The sequence below is a fragment of the Nycticebus coucang genome, chromosome 7, assembly GCF_027406575.1.
Source record: "Nycticebus coucang isolate mNycCou1 chromosome 7, mNycCou1.pri, whole genome shotgun sequence".
Classification (NCBI taxonomy): Eukaryota; Metazoa; Chordata; class Mammalia; order Primates; family Lorisidae; genus Nycticebus; species Nycticebus coucang.
The window spans coordinates 86,602,145-86,618,826 of NC_069786.1; the positions used below are offsets into that span (position 1 = coordinate 86,602,145).

At 39.1% G+C, this 16,682-nt stretch overlaps 1 protein-coding gene across 1 annotated transcript in view; it reads left to right on the forward strand.

The window, feature by feature from the left end:
- ANKAR (ankyrin and armadillo repeat containing) overlaps window positions 1-16,682 on the forward strand; it is a 93,313-nt gene that overhangs the window by 54,146 nt on the left and 22,485 nt on the right. Inside the window, exons 13-15 of the mRNA XM_053598378.1 lie at window positions 13,925-14,166; window positions 14,334-14,487; window positions 14,577-14,738. Of these exons, the coding sequence (XP_053454353.1) occupies window positions 13,925-14,166; window positions 14,334-14,487; window positions 14,577-14,738 (558 nt within the window). The remainder of the gene's footprint in view (window positions 1-13,924; window positions 14,167-14,333; window positions 14,488-14,576; window positions 14,739-16,682) is intronic.

The window sequence follows — 16,682 nt, forward strand, 5'->3', positions numbered from 1 at the left end:
CAAGTTGAGAAGCACCAGGAGGAGGAGGTGATGTGCAGTAAGGACCAAGCCCATTTCTTCTGTACGCTGACATTCTATTGTGAAAATCCTATTTAACAAAATGTGTGAGGGACAATCCAAGGTGGTGGCTGAGTAACAGCCTCCCTGCAACAGGGCATGGTGAGTCTGGGGAGATAAGACTCCAGGCATCTCTGCTCTGGTGTGATCTGCCTATAATCATCTCTTTGAGGATACAGGGAATCAGCAAGAGACTTCTGGACCCCAAGAGGAGGACAAAATCAGTGGAAAACTAGCAAGTGGCTGCGTATGTCCAATCAACCTAATCCCGCCGGCAGCCGTAAATACAAGCAGCAGTGAGACTGCAAACCAGAAAGGCCTTACCTTTGTGACTGCTTAGGCGTTTTTAGACTTGGCACTCAGTTGAACTGCCTTAGGGGAGAGCTTGAGCAGGAGTGCGGAGAATTTTGGGCATTGTCTAGGGCCCCAGACTGAGCTGCTGAACCAGACGGAGCTAATACTGTTCGGCTGTGGGCTGCAGGGAGCCATTGTAAGAGAACTGCCCTGCCAAGCTCCATCCTCAGGGTCGCAGAGCAAGGATCAGGTGGGAGCTAGTAACCTAGTGACTGAGCAGCCTAAAGGCGGGGACTGAGCTGCCTTACAGCCTTAACCCTCAGGGGCAAAATGAGACTGGTTTAGGCAGACGGGAGCCTCGGGCTGTTGCTCTGGGTAGAGTGCCATGGCGTCACAGCTCATAACAACCTCAAACTCCTGGGCATGGTGCCACCTGGACCTCCATAAGAGCTATGCCATGACCTCCAACCCACGACCTGCACCCACCCGGCCTCAACATGCCCTGACCAGGAACTCCGGGAGCCATGCAACCCGGCATCCTCACTCCTGAACCCTCCCTGCCTCCACACCGGCCCACTCGTCAGGTCAGGGACTCTGGTAGGCACGTGCCCTCCAGAGCCCTCCCTGCCTCTGTGCAGAGCCCTTCTCTTGGCCAGAGACTGCGGGAGCCTTGGGCTCTCTGTGCCAAAGTCACTGGGCATCAGGCACTCCCAGAACCATGCACACCACCTCCCACCCTGTTGCTAGATCTGGGTGTGTCACACTCCAGAGCTGCTTCCACAACCAGAACTCCCTGTCTGGGGCAGCCCTAGAGGAACTACACAGGGCCACTCCCTACAAAGATCCAGCAACAATAGAGTGATCCCGCTGGGGTCTAATCTTGGAGAAACACCTCCCCAACTCTGAGGATGGCCAGAGGCAATGGTAAAAAACAATCATGAGGCGAAATCAACAGAAAAACTCTGGCAATATGAATAGTCAGAGTAGATCAACTCCCCCAAGGAAATGGGGCAGACACAGCACAAGATCCCATGCACAAACAAATAGCTGAGATGTCAGAAATCAAATTCAGAATCTGGATACCTAATAAGATCAAATTAGAATTCCAAGCAGTAATCCAAAAGATATCTCAAAAATTTAACGAATTCAAAGACCAAATGACCAAAGATTTTGACACGTTGAGACAAGAAGTTGCAGCCCTCAAAGATCTGAGAAACACAGTAGAATCCCTCAGTAACAGAATGGAGCAAGCAGAAGAAAGGATTTCTGACATTGAAGACAAAGCTTTCGAATGCTCCCAAACTCTCAAAGAGGAAGAGAAATGGAGGGCAAAAACAGATCACTCTCTCAGAGAGCTATGGGTAATTCAAAGAAAACCAATATTCGTCTTATAGGGATCCCCAAAAGCGACAAAGTGGCTTCACAAGGCACAGAGTCTCTTCTCCATGAGATTATGAAGGAGAACTTTCCAGATATGCCAAGAGATTCTGAAATTCAGATAGAAGATAGTTTCAGAACTCCAGGACGACTCAACCCAAATAAGACATCCCCCAGACACATCATAATCAATTTCACTAAAGTTAATATGAAGGAGAAAATTCTGAAAGCAGCCAGATGAAAGAAAACCATCACCTACAAGGGCAAAAATATTAGAATAACTGCAGATCTCTGTGCTGAAATCTTTCAAGCTAGAAGAGGATGGTCATCAACTTTTAATCTCCTAAAACTAAATAACTTTCAACCCAGGATCCTGTACCCAGGTAAACTGAGTTTCATTTATGATGGAGAAATTAAATACTTCAATGACATTCACACATTTGCCATAACTAAACCAGCTCTCTAGGATATTCTCTTACCTATCCTCCATAAAGACCAGAGTAATCCTTCACCACAAAAGTAAACCCACCCAGAAACTTATCAAATTCCAACTTCCACACTCGCAAAAGGATTAAAAATGTCCACCAGACTCTCAAAAGGCTTAAGAATATTCTCAATTAATGTGAATGGTTTAAATTGTCCTCTAAAGAGACACAGTTTGGCTGACTGGATACAAAAACTCAAGCCAGATATCTGTTGCATACAAGAATTGCATCTTACATTAAAAGACAAATATAGACTCAAGGTGAAGGGATGGTCATCTATACTCTAGGAAAATGGAAAGCAGAAAAAAGCAGGCATTGCAATCCTATTCACATACGTGATAGGCTTTAAACCAACCAAAATAAGGAAGGATAAGGCTGGACACTTCATATTTGTTAAAGGTAATACTCAATATGATGAAATTTCAATTATTAATATTTATGCACCCAACAAGAATGCACCGCAATTAATAACAGAAACTCTAACAGACATGAGCAACTTGATTTCCTCCAGTTCCATAGTAATTGGAGATTTTAACACCCCTTTAGCAGTGCTGGATAGATCCTCCAAAAAGAAGCTAAGCAAACAAATTTTAGATTTAAACTTAACCATTCAACATCTGCACTTAACAAACATCTACAGAACATTTTATCCCAACAAAAGTGAATACAGATTCTTCTCATCAGCCCATGGAACATACTCCAAAATCGACCACATCCTAGGCCACAAATTTAACCTCAGCATATTTAAAAAAATATAAATTATTTCTTGCATCTTCTCAGACCATCATGGAATAAAAGTTGAACTCAATAACAACAGGAACCTGCATACCCAAACAAAAACATGGAAGCTAAACAACCTTATGCTGAAGGATAAATGGGTTATAGACAAGATTAAGAAGGAAATCACCAAATTTTTGGAACAAAACAACAATCAAGACACGAATTACCAGAACCTCTGGGATACTGTAAAGGCAGACCTAACAGGGAAATTTATAGCACTGCAAGCCTTCCTCAAGAAAATGGAAAGAGAGGAAGTTAATAACTTAATGGGACATCTCAAGCAACTGGAGAAGGAAGAGCACTCCAACCTCAAACCCAGCAGAAGAAAAGAAATAACCAAAATCAGAGCAGAATTAAATGAAATTGAAAACAAAAGAATTATACAACAGATCAATAAATCCAAAAGTTGGTTTTTGGAAAAGATCAATAAAATAGATAAACCTTTGGCCAACCTAACAAGGAAACAAGGAGTAAAATCTCTAATTTCATCAATCAGAAATGGTAACAATGAAATAACAAGAGACCCCTAAGAAATTCAAAAAATCCTTAATGAATACTACAAAAAACACTTCTCTCAGAAATATGAAAATCTGAAAGAAATCGACCAATACCTGGAATTACGCCACCTCCCAAGACTTAGCCAGAATGAAGTGGAAATGTTGAACTGGCCTATATCAAGTTCTGAAATAGCATCTACTATACAAAATCTCCCTAAAAAGAAAAGCCAGGACCAGATGGCTTTACATCAGAATTCTACCAAACCTTTAAAGAAGAACTAGTACCTATATAACTAAACCGCTTCCAAAATATAGAAAAAGAAGGAATACTACCCAGCACTCTTCCAAAATATAGAAAAAGAAGGAATACTACCCAGCACATTCTATGAAGCCAACATCACCTTGATCCCCAAACCAGGGAAAGACCCAACAAGAAAAGAAAATTATAGACCAATATCACTAATGAATATTAATGCTAAAATACTCAATAAGATCCTAACAAACAGAATCCAACAACACATCAAAAAAATTATACACCACAACCAAGTGGGATTTATCCCAGGGTCTCAAGGCTGGTTCAATATACATATATCTATAAATGTAATTCAGCACATAAATAAACTAAAAAAAAAAGGACCATATGATTCTTTCAATTGATGCAGAAAAAGCTTCTGATAATATCCAGCATCCCTTCATGATCAGAACACTTAAGAAAATAGGTATAGAAGGGACATTTCTTAAACTAATAGAGCCCATCTACAGCAAACCCACAGCCAATATCATACTGAATGGAGTTAAATTGAAATCATTTCCACTTAGATCAGGAACCAGGCAAGGTTGCCTATTGTCTCCAGTGCTCTGTAACATTGTAATGGAAGTTTTAGCCATTGCAATTAGGGAAGAAAAGGCGATCAAGGGTATCCACATAGGGTCAGAAGAGATCAAACTTTCACTCTTCGCAGATGATATGATCATATATCTGGAAAACGCTAGACATTCTACTACAAAACTTTTAGAAGTGATCAAGGGATACAGCAATGTCTCAGGCTACAAAATCAACACCCATAAATCTGTAGCCTTTATCTATACCAACAATAACCAAACTGAAAAAACAGTCAAGACTCTATTCCTTTCACAGTAGTGCCAAAGAAGATGAAATATTTGGGAGTATACCTAACAAAGGACGTGAAAGATCTCTATAAAGAGAACTATGAAACTTTAAGAAAAGAAATAGCTGAAGATGTTAACAAGTGGAAAAATATACCATGCTCATGGCTGGGAAGAATCAACATTGTTAAAATGTCTATACTACCCAAAGCAATATATAATTTTAATGCAATTCCTATTAAAGCTCCATTGTCATATTTTAAAGATCTTGAAAAAATAATACTTCGTTTTATATGGAATCAGAAAAAACCTCGAATAGCCAAAACATTACTCAGCAATAAAAACACAGCAGGAGGAATCACGCTACCAGACCTGAGACTGTACTATAAATTGATAGTGATCAAGATAGTATGGTATTGGCACAAAAATAGAGAAGTAGATGTCTGGGACAGAATAGAGAAACAAGAGATGAATCCAGCTACTTACCCGTTACTTTATCTTTGGCAAGCCAATTAAAAACATTCAGTGGGGAAAAGATTCCCTATTTAACAAATGGTGCTGTGTGAACTGGCTGGCAACCTGTAGAAGATTGAAACTGTACCCACACCTTTCACCATTAACTAAGATAGACTCTCACTGGATTAAAGATTTAAACTTAAGACATGAAACTATGAAACCAGCACATTGTACCCCTTGATTGCACTAATGTACACAGCTATGATTTAACAATAAAAATAAATAAATTAAAAAAAAAGACATGAAACTATAAAAATACTTGAAGAAAGTGCAGAGAAAAATCTTGAAGGAATCTGCCTGGGTGAATATTTTATGAGGAGGACTCCTCGGGCAAAGGAAGCAGTATTAAAAATACATTACTGGGACCTGATCAAACTAAAAAGCTTCTGCACAGCCAAGAACATAGTAAGTAAAGCAAGCAGACAACCCTCAGAATGGGAGAAAATATTTGCAGGTTATACCTCCGATAAAGGTCTAATAACCAAAATCCACAGAGAACTCAAATGTATTAGCAAGAAAAGAACAAGTGATCCCTCGGGCAAGGGACTTAAAGAGAAACTTCTCTAAAGAAGACAGATGCACGATCTACAAACACATGAAAAGAAGCTCATCATCCTTTATCATCAGAGAAATGCAAACAAAACTATTTTGAGATATCACCTAACCCCAGTAAGAGTAGTCCACATAACAAAATCCCAAAACCAGAGATGTTGGCAAAAAGGGCACACTTCTACACTGCTGGTGGGAATGCACACTTATACGTTCCATCTGGAAGGATGTTTGGAGAATACTTAGAGACCTAACAATAGACCTGCCATTTGATCATATCATTCCTTTACTAGGTTTATATCCAGAAAACCAAAAATCACAATATAACGAAGACATCTGTACCAGAATGTTTATTGTAGCCCAATTCATAATTGCTAAGTCATGGAAGAAGCCCAAGTGCCCATCGACCCACGAATGGACTAGCAAATTGTGGTACATGTATACGATGGAATATTATGCAGCCTTAAAGAAAGATGGAGACTTCACCTCTTTCATGTTTACATGGATGGAGCTGGAACATATTCTTCTTAGCAAAGTATCTCAAGAATGGAAGAAAAAGTATCCAATATACTCAGCCCTACTATGAAGCTAAATTATAGCTTTCACATGAAGGCTATAACCCAACTATAGCACAAGACTATGAGGAAGGGACCAAGGAAGGGGAAGGGAGGGGGGAGGTTAGGGTGGTGGGAGGGTGATGAGTGGGGCCACACCAATGGTGCATCTTAGAATGGGTACAGGCAAAACTTACTAAAGGCAGAACACAAATGTCTACATACAATAACTAAGAAAATGCCATGAAAGCTACGTTGAACAGTTTGTTGAGAATATTTCAGATTGTATATGAAACCAGTACATTGTACCCCTTGATTGCACTAATGTACACAGCTATGATTTAACAATAACAAAAAAAAAAGAAAGAAAAAAGAAAGATACTTGTACTAGGCTGTTTATTGCAGCCCAATTTACTATCGCTAAAATATGGAAACAGCCTAAGTGCCCTTCAACCCAGGAATGGATTGGCAAGCTTTGGTGTATGTATACTATGGAATATTATTTGGCTATTAAAATAATAGAGATTTTCCAGCATTTGTACTAATCTGGATGGAGGTAGAACACATTATTCTTTGTGAAGCATCACAAGAATGGAGAAAATGGATTGGCAAGCTTTGGTGTATGTATACTATGGAATATTATTTGGCTATTAAAATAATAGAGATTTTCCAGCATTTGTACTAATCTGGATGGAGGTAGAACACATTATTCTTTGTGAAGCATCACAAGAATGGAGAAGTATGAATCCTATATATTCGACTTTGATATGAGGATAATTAATGACAATCAATGACATGGTGGGTCATTGGGGAAGGGATGAGCAGACAAAGAGGGAGGGGTTGAGAGTAAGGAAAAGAAAAAAAAAGAAGAAAGAAAATAGTGACTAATTCTCACATAAATTGGATTCGATTTTGACTGAAGTACATTACTTAAACATTAATTTTTACTTCAACTTGTTAATATGTTTAGGATATAGGATACTCATTTATAAGTGAAATATGTTTGTAATTTCCCCTTTATAATAATATATTTTTTCGGGATGGCGCCTATGGCTCAGTCGGTAGGGCGCCTGCCCCATATACCGAGAGTGACGGGTTCAAACCCGGCCCCGGCCAAACTGCAACCAAAAAATAGCGGGCATTGTGGCGGGCGCCTGTAGTCCCAGCTACTTGGGAGGCTGAGGCAAGAGAATCGCTGAAGCCCAGGAGTTGGAGGTTGCTGTGAGCTGTGTGAGGCCACGGCACTCTACCGAGGGCCATAAAGTGAGATTCTGTCTCTACAAAAAAAAAAAAATATATATATATAAATATATATATTTTTTTTTTCTAAAATTAATATCAGGTGTATCCAGATTAAGTAGAATGATTTCGAAGTATTTCTTCTTTTTCTATTGTCTATAAGATTTGGCATGATCTATTTTTTGAAATTATCTTTTGTCTTTATTTATAAATATTAGTTGTCTATTGTTTGATACTTTGGGAAAAAATAATAAAAAGTAGATCATTGATGACTCCATACTGAACCTCAGCGTCAAAGCATTCTATAATAGACATACTTTTATTTGACAATGTGAATGTTACTTTCTTTGCATTACTATTATTATTAATATTGCTTAATACTTCGTTGCAGCAATTGTCTGATTTCTTTTCTGAATGTATTTGTCTTCGTTTGTTCTTTGCAAGGTTTTTGTTTCTGGTCCCCATCTTAAACATAGTTATTGTGGTTAAATTTTAAGCCTTTTTAATTTTGTGAAAGCACAAAGTGGAAGCCTAATGAACACATGTATATCTGAAAATAAAAAAATTAAAGATAAGTTACTGAAATAAGTCTATTGCCTTATCTGAAACCTAAATGAAAGTAATTTTTTCTGCACTGTAATCTTTATTATTCCTATTTTCCAAGGATGATAAAGATCTTAACTTTGAAATAAAGAAATTTTTTTTGAGACAGGGTCTTGCTCTGGTGCCCAGGCTGGAGTGCAGTGGTAGGATCACAGTGCAGTGTAGCTTAAAACTCCTGGGCTGAAGCAATTCTCCAGTCTCAGACTCCCAAGTAGCTGGGGATACAGGCGCACATCTCCACACCTAGCTAATTTTTTAATTTTCTGTAGAGTCAAAGTCTTACTATGGTATCCCGGCTAGACTCGGACTCCTGGCCTCATGCAACCTTTCTGCCTCAGCCTCTCAAACGCTGGTATTATAGGTATGAGTCACCATGTCCAGATTGAAATAAATTTTAATTATTTTTTCCTCTGTAGTTAGGATCCCTATATAAATTTAGCAAATACTCCTCCGGAATTTTATTTAGGCTGCTAAGTTGTAGGGGACCACAGAGGAATATCATTAATTCCAATTATCTTTTTAACCTTGCTGAGCACACTAAGGTTTTTATATTACAGTGCAATGACTCCAAAGTAGGTTCATGTGCAGTTTCTTGAAATCATAGATTTGTTAATATCATCTTAGTCTGAACCTCTGTCTTCAGAGATTCCTCAAGTCTACCCTTGCTGAGTTAGTTTGATTCCGGCTTTTGCGTCACCATCTTTAGCTACTTATATTTACATTCTTACGTACATAAACGTGTGCCTGCATGTGCACATTCATTCCTACGGGTGCTTCTGACATCACCCAGCACACAACTGTCCTGTTCTGTGTATTAACCAAAGGCTCTATGATAACCAATATAGAAACGCAGGTTGCTGTGAGCTAAGATGCCACAACACTCTACAAAGCAAGGGTAACAAAGTGAGATTCTGTCTCAAAAAAAAAAAAAGTTAATTAAAAAATAAAGAATACAGGAGCAATTCTGGAAGGGGTTCCCACTGGGAAAAATCTAAACAATGTGAGTATCAATATAAGAAAAGGAAACTAATGGGTTATAACTCATTGAATAAAATCGAAATTTGTGGCCTCATCCTGATAATAGTTGTATAAACAAAAATTACTATAAATAAATAAGAGAATAAGGGAGGCTCTTATAGTAAAATGCCATTTGTTAAATGTGAAAGGAATAGAATTAGAAAATTAATATTTTGCAACATCATATTAAAGATTGATTTAGGCAGAAATTTAAATGGTTGCTAAATCTTTGCTCCTTATAAGGAATAAAATATTTACATGGTCTTAAGTTATTTTGCTCATTCTTAGTCACAAAGGAGAAAGTAGCAGTAGAGAAACTGGGTGATCAAAATTAAGTCACCTGACCAGATGGCCTCAAGACTCGACTTGGGGCCTGGGCCAACAAGCCAGTGCTGGTTGTGTCCTCCACCATCGTGGGCCTCACTGTATTCTGTCCCTGCTCAGCCCTTACGCCAAATACTCTATGTTGATCAACAAGGCCGTGCCCAACAACTACCCAGTGCCCCTCTGAGATGATGGAACATGCCCTATGTGCCCAACCACCCCCAGGACCCCCAAGGCCCAAGCTTGGAGCAGCCGAAGAAACTGAGCACCTCCAGCCACAAGGAGGAGGGTAATGTGAAAAAAAAAAAATTAACATCACCAATGAAGGATATAGGTGGACATAAGATATCCCCAGAAGAACAAAATGTCACTTTTTAATTACTCTGGATGGAGGTGCATATCCTGAATCATGAGGAAACATCAGAAAAACCCAAACTGAGAAGCATTCTCTAAAAAAAAGGACCCATATTCATTAAAAATGCTTATGTCACAAAAGACCAAAAAAGGAAACAACAAAAAACCAACCCTGATGGACTGTTTCAGATTATAGCAGACTAAAGAAACATAACTAAATGCAATACGTGATGTTGGTCTAGATCCTGTACCGGAAGAAAATAAATGTGACAAAGAACATTATTGAGACAGCTAACACAATATGATTAGATAAAACTCTTGCATCTACTAACTGCCCAGTAGTTACATTAAGAGGATATCCTTGTGGGCGGCGCCTGTGGCTCAGTGAGCAGGGCGCCGGCCCCACCATATACCGAGGGTGGCAGGTTCAAACCCGGCCCTGGCCAAACTGCAACAACAACAAAAAAAATAGCTGGGCGTTGTGGCGGGTGCCTGTAGTCCCAGCTACCCAGGAGGCTGAGGCAGGAGAATTCGCCTAAGCCCAGGAGTTGGGGGTTGCTGTGAGCTATGTGACGCCATGGCACTCTACCGAGGGCAATAAAGTGAAACTCTTGTCTCTACAAAAAAAAAAAAGAGGATATCCTTGTTCTTAGTAAACACACACTGGAGTATTGTGGATATAAAAAGTCATTATGTATGGCTGGGTGCAGTGACTCACACCTGTAATCCCAGCACTCTCTGTGAGGCTGAGGTGGGTGGATCACTTGAGCTCAGGAGTTTGAGATTAGGCTGAACTAGAGCGAGACTTAATCTCCAAAAAATAGCCAGGCATTGTGCCAGGCTACTATAGTGCCAGCTATTTGGGAGGCTGAGGCAAGAGGATCACTTGAGTCCAGGAGTTTGATGTTGCTGTGAGCTATGATGCCATGACACTCTACTAGGAGTAAGAAAGTGAGACTGTTTCAAAATAAATAAATAAAGTCATGGGGTGGCGCCTGTGGCTCAAAGGGGTAGGGCACCGGCCCCATATGCCAGAGTTGGCGGGTTCAGACCCAGCCCCAGCCAAAAAAAAAAAACTGCAAAAAATAAAATAAAGTCATGATGTGTGTATGCACCATAATCTCAAATTTAGAAAATTAAACTGTAGAGTGGCACCTGTGGCTCAAGGAGTAGGGCGCTGGTCCCATATGCTGGAGGTGGTGGGTTCAAACCCAGGCCTGGCCAAAAAACAACAACAACAAAAAATAAATAAATAAAAAAAAAGAAAATTAAACTGTATAGTTAGGTATACACAAATCTATGTGGTACTATATTAAAAATGTATAAATCTAGGTAAAGGGAACCAGGAGTTCTCTGCTTTACTCTTACAACTTTTCTATGAATTTTAAAAACCTCAGCTTGGCGCCTGTGGCTCAAGTAGCTAAGGCGCCAGCCACATACACCTGAGCTGGCGGGTTCAAATCCAGCTCAGGCCCACCAAAGAACAATGACGGCTGCAACCAAAAAATAGCTAGGCGTTGTGGTGGGCACCTACTTGGGAGGCAGAGGAAGCAGAATCACTTGAGCCCAGGAGTTGGAGGTTGCTATGAGGTGTGATGCCATGCCACTCTACCCAGGGCAACAGCTTTGAGGATCTGTCTCAAAAAAAAATTTAAAAAACCCCAAATGCAGGTGGCGCCTGTGGCTCAAGGAGTAGGGCGCCGGTCCCATATCCCAGAGGTGGCGGGTTCAAACCCAGCCCCGGCCAAAAACCAAAAAAAAAAAAAAAAAAAAAACCCCAAATGCAACTGGTTAATAACCATATAGGAAAATGTTTAGACTCAACAATAATCAAAAATACAAAAGTAAATGAGACACTATTTTTTGCTTATCAGATTAGCTAAGTTCATATATAAATATTTATTTATGTGAGAACAGGGTCTCACTCCATAGCCCAGGCTGAAATACAGTGGTATGATCACAGATCATGGTAACCTTGAACTCTTGGTCTTATGCGATCCTCTTGCCTCAGCATACCAAGTAGCTGTGCCTACCACCACACCCATTTTTTTCCTAGAGACAGGGTCTCGCTATGTTGCCCAGCCTGGTCTTGAACTCTGGCCTCAAATAATCCTCCTGTTTCAGCCTCCCAAAGGTTTGAGAGGAGGTATGAATCACCACAACTGGCCTATATATTGTATTTATTTTTAATGGTATTACTATACTCAGAAAATCACAGCATCATTGATACTCTTAAACTTGGACTTTAGAAGAATCAGATGCTGCTATCATTTTAAAATGAAATGTAAGATAATACTGAGTTATTCCAGTAATTTCTGGGATTCTATGCTAAGGGAAAAAAATACAAATAGGAAAGAAATATCTTATATGCTAAAAAGATTTCTCCTGCAATTATTTAAAACAGTGAAAAATTGGAAAGAACATATCTTTTCTTTTCTTTTTTTCCTTTTCTTTCTTTCTTTTTTTTTTAGGCAGAGTTTCACTTTCTTGCCCTGGTAGAATGCCTTGGCATCATAGCTCACAGCAACCTCAAATTCCTGGGGTCAAGCAATCTCTCATCTCAGCCTCCCAAGTAACTGGGACTATAGGCACCTGCCACAACACCCAGCTATTTTTAGATACAGGGGTCTCACTCTTGCTCAGGATGGTCTTGAACTCCTGAGCTCAAGTGATCCACTGGCCTCAGACTCCCAGAGTGCTAAGGATTACAGGTGTGAGCCACTGCACCTGGCCAAGAATGTGTATTTTCAAATGTGAATTGTTGCATGAAAGTCTCCAAATTGATCGGTGACGCAGAGAAATGCGTCCTGCAATGAAGTAGTCTGAGTAATAAGGAGGACCACTAACACTCTCATGGCAAGTGGCTATCTTTATTTCTTCCACCAATGCTTATATAGGCATATAACTTAATCAATAAACACATGAGTTAAACCTTGGCCCCAGGCCTCTTACTGCCTGGTACTTACGGGCCTATGGATAAACCGGATTAATTGATAACCATTTTACTAACATTGTCTAAAACTACGTTTATGGGCTAAGGTTTAACCAGATTAACTGATAACTACTTCACTAAAGTTATTCTTACACTAAGTAATCAAAAACAAAACCACAAAATAAGTTTCTGGGGAAATAAACTGTTTGAATTATTGACTGACTGAAGACAGTTAATCATCTAAAGTAGTCTGGAAAATCCTGAGATATACAGGTAATTGCCTGCTGGCCTGCCCGCACGACTAAATCACTTTTATTTATTTATTTATTTTTTATAGAGTTTTTTCTTTCTCTTTTTTTTTAATTTTTTTTTTTTTTTTTTTTTTTTTTGAGACAGAGTCTCACTATGTCACCGTTGCTTAAATCACTTTTACATGTTTAGGTTCTAATCCACATACGGAGTTCTATCCAGGATTTTTTCCTTTCTAACTCCTTTCCTTTTAAACTTGCCTTCACAAAATGGAACCATTTAAAGGTTTACTTATAGGCTTTTCATCTATATGAATGGCTAAGGAAATGGGATACACTCACCCATTAATGGAATATTTAGAAGACAATTATGTCCATAAAGAGTGGGAACATGTTGGCTCGGCACCTGTGGCTCAAACAGCTAAGTCGCCAGCCACATACACCTGAGCTGGTGGGTTCGAATCCACCCCCTGGCCCACCAAACAACAATGACGGCTGCAACCAAAAAATAGCTGGGCGTTGTGGTGGGTGCCTGTAGTCCCAGCTATTTGGGAGGCGGAGGCAGGAGAATAGCTTGAGCCCAGAAGTTTGAGGTTGCTGTGAGCTGTGATGCCATGGCACTCTACCCAGGGCGATAGCTTGAGGCTCTGTCTCAAAAAAAAAAAAAGTTAAAAAAAAGAGTGGGACCATGTTTTAATGGCAAATAAAAATGCAGAGTATTGTTTAAAGTTAAACAATATTAAATATGTTGATAGCTATCTAAATGTATCTGTGTTCATAAGAAGTAGTGGAAGAGATTAAACCAAAAATATGATTGTGTTTAAGTGGTGAACCTGGACAATTTTAATTCTTTTTTCTATTTTTCAGTTTGTACCTTTCTATAACTTTCTCTATATTTGAATTTATAATATGAGAAACCAGTGATATGCTGTACTTTGATATTCTGACTCTTTAAAAGGTTCATTTAACTTGTTCTTGAATTCATTTGCAGATGTGTTGATAGCTGTATCCTCTGCTACACTTGCTGAGGTTGGGCGTGACAATACAGAAATTCAGAATGCTATAGCTGCAGAAGGAGGGATTCCTCCTCTGGTGGCTCTTTTTAAAGGGAAACAACTTAATGTCCAAATGAAAGGTGCAATGGCTGTAGAATCACTGGCAAGTTGCAACTCTGTTATACAGAAAGCCTTTCTGGAAAGATCATTAACCAAATATCTTTTAAAACTCCTAAAGGTAGGAATTTTGTGATTGCTGGTCATTATTTCTTAGGTGACATACTCCATTTTGAATTTTAAGTGAATAGAAAAATAGATGATTTCTAAAATAAACATTTTATAAAATATACATCCTTAAAATGTTCAATAAATGCTCACTGAACAAATTAAATTTTTTTTTAATAGGCATTTCAAATAGATGTTAAAGAACAAGGAGCTGTAGCACTTTGGGCTTTGGCGGGGCAAACACTGAAACAACAAAAGTACATGGCAGAACAGATTGGATACAACTTTATAATAAATATGCTTTTGTCACCATCAGCTAAAATGCAGTATGTTGGTGAGTTATTTTCTATACCTAAGTCTGCACAATATGTGATAGAACAGGGCACTGGAGTGTGATAAATGTTTCTTGCTTCTCCTTACCAGGAGGTGAAGCTGTCATAGCTCTAAGTAAGGACAGCAGGATGCATCAAAATCAAATATGTGAAGGGAATGGAATTGCACCATTGGTTCGCTTGCTAAGAATAAGTAAGATCGCTGAAGGCACGCTTCTCAGCGTCATCCGAGCCGTGGGATCCATTTGCATTGGTTTGCACACTTATTCTCACTTTTAAAAATATTTGTAAGGAAAAGAAGACTTAGGTAGAGAAGCAGAAATGAATCTCTTCCTCTCTATCCCAACTGTTGGAACCCTGAAAAAGATTTAATCTATAAAAAGCTATGATAATTTTAAAAAATTTCTCCAAGAACTTGGTGAATATAAGTGGTGTAGTTAAAAAATTTACGTTAGTCTTGCTCTTGAACTATGGCTGAGAAGGAAAATTAAGACAAGAAGGCTTGCCCATTTTGACTGAAAGGAATCTCATTTTTCAAGTTTAAGAGAAAAATGCTTTCTCTTTTGAGTCACAAGAACTATTTTTGAAGATACAGATGAGTTTCTAAGGCTGGGGTCGTATTTTTTCAATTCTAGTCTCTTCCTGTAATGATTCTTTGTTTATATAAAATGGCCTTTCATTGCAGAGGAATTGACTTTCAGGGATACCTGTCAGTGATTGTCAGTGATTGGCCTAACAAAAATTAAAATTTGGATTCTTTACTGACCTTCACGAATGCAGGTGCTGATTGGAGACTGCTTCCTACAAGCAACAGGGAAAAAGATCTTTATTTCGAGATCATTGTATTTCCTAAAAAATAGTCCAGCTTTAGTGAAGTATATAGGAATTAGGAATTGGTTCCAAAAAGTTTTTTTTCTTCTTGCTTGCAAAAAGCTACTTCCAGAAATTCATTGACTACTTTAAGACAATCAGCCAGAAAAAAATGTTTCTTTTTTTAGCCAGAGACTATGATATAAATTATTGGTATTTCTAAAATTCTAGTATTATCTTGATTATATATATATATGGTTTTATATATATATATATATTATCATTTACACTCAGACACACACACACAATTTGTTCTTATTAGTTCACACACAAAAAAATTGTTCTTATTAGTTCAATTTGTTCTTATTTCTCTTATTAGTTCACTTCAAATCTATCCAAAGACATACACTCAGACACACACACACAATTTGTTCAATAAGTTCACTACAAATCTATCCAAATCAGTTGGGGTAGGGTTTTTCAGGAGAGGGGGCAGGGAGTAAACAAAAGTATACTTTGCAGCTACTTGGGAGGCTGAGGCAAGAGAATCACCTAAGCCCAAGAGCTGGAGGTTGCTGTGAGCTGTGACGTTACAGCACTCTACCAAGGGTGACAAAGTGAGACTCCCTCTCAAAAACAAAAAAAAAAACAGGGGGCCGTGCCTGTGGCTCAGTCCATAGGGCACTGGCCCCATATACCGAGGGTGACGGGTTCAAACCCGGCCCCAGCCAAACTGCAACCAAAAAATAGCCGGGCGTTGTGGCGGGCGCCTGTAGTCCCAGCTACTTGGGAGGCTGAGGCAAGAGAATCGCGTAAGCCCAAGAGTTGGAGGTTGCTGTGAGCCGTGTGAGGCCACGGCACTCTACCGAGGGCCATAAAGTGAGACTCTGTCTCTACAAAAAACAAACAAACAAAAAAAAAAAAAAAAACAGGGTGGCACCTGTGGCTCAAAGGAGAAGAGCACTGACCCCATATACCGGAGAAGGCTGATTCAAACCCAGCCCCAGCCAAAAACTGCAAAAAAAAAAAAAAAGTATACTTTGTTCCTTCTACTTGCCCCAGTTCCTTAAAACTTATACAATATGTAGATGACTTCTCCTCATTGTTTACAGAGAAGCCCAATCTTGTATTTATATTTAAGTATATAAATATACTGTATGTGCATATATGTATTGTGACATTTATTGGCAAAAGGGTGGAATTTCACTAGAGTTGACTTGAATTTCTCTGTTCAGATTAGGCCTGCAATTTAAAGTAGTGTGTTATAAATGGAGGTAGTATTATCTTTCTTTTTAGCATGTGACTTTTTTTTTTTTTTTTTGAGACAGAGCCTCAAGCTGTCACCCTGGGTAGAGTGCTGTGGCATCACAGCTCACTCACAGCAACC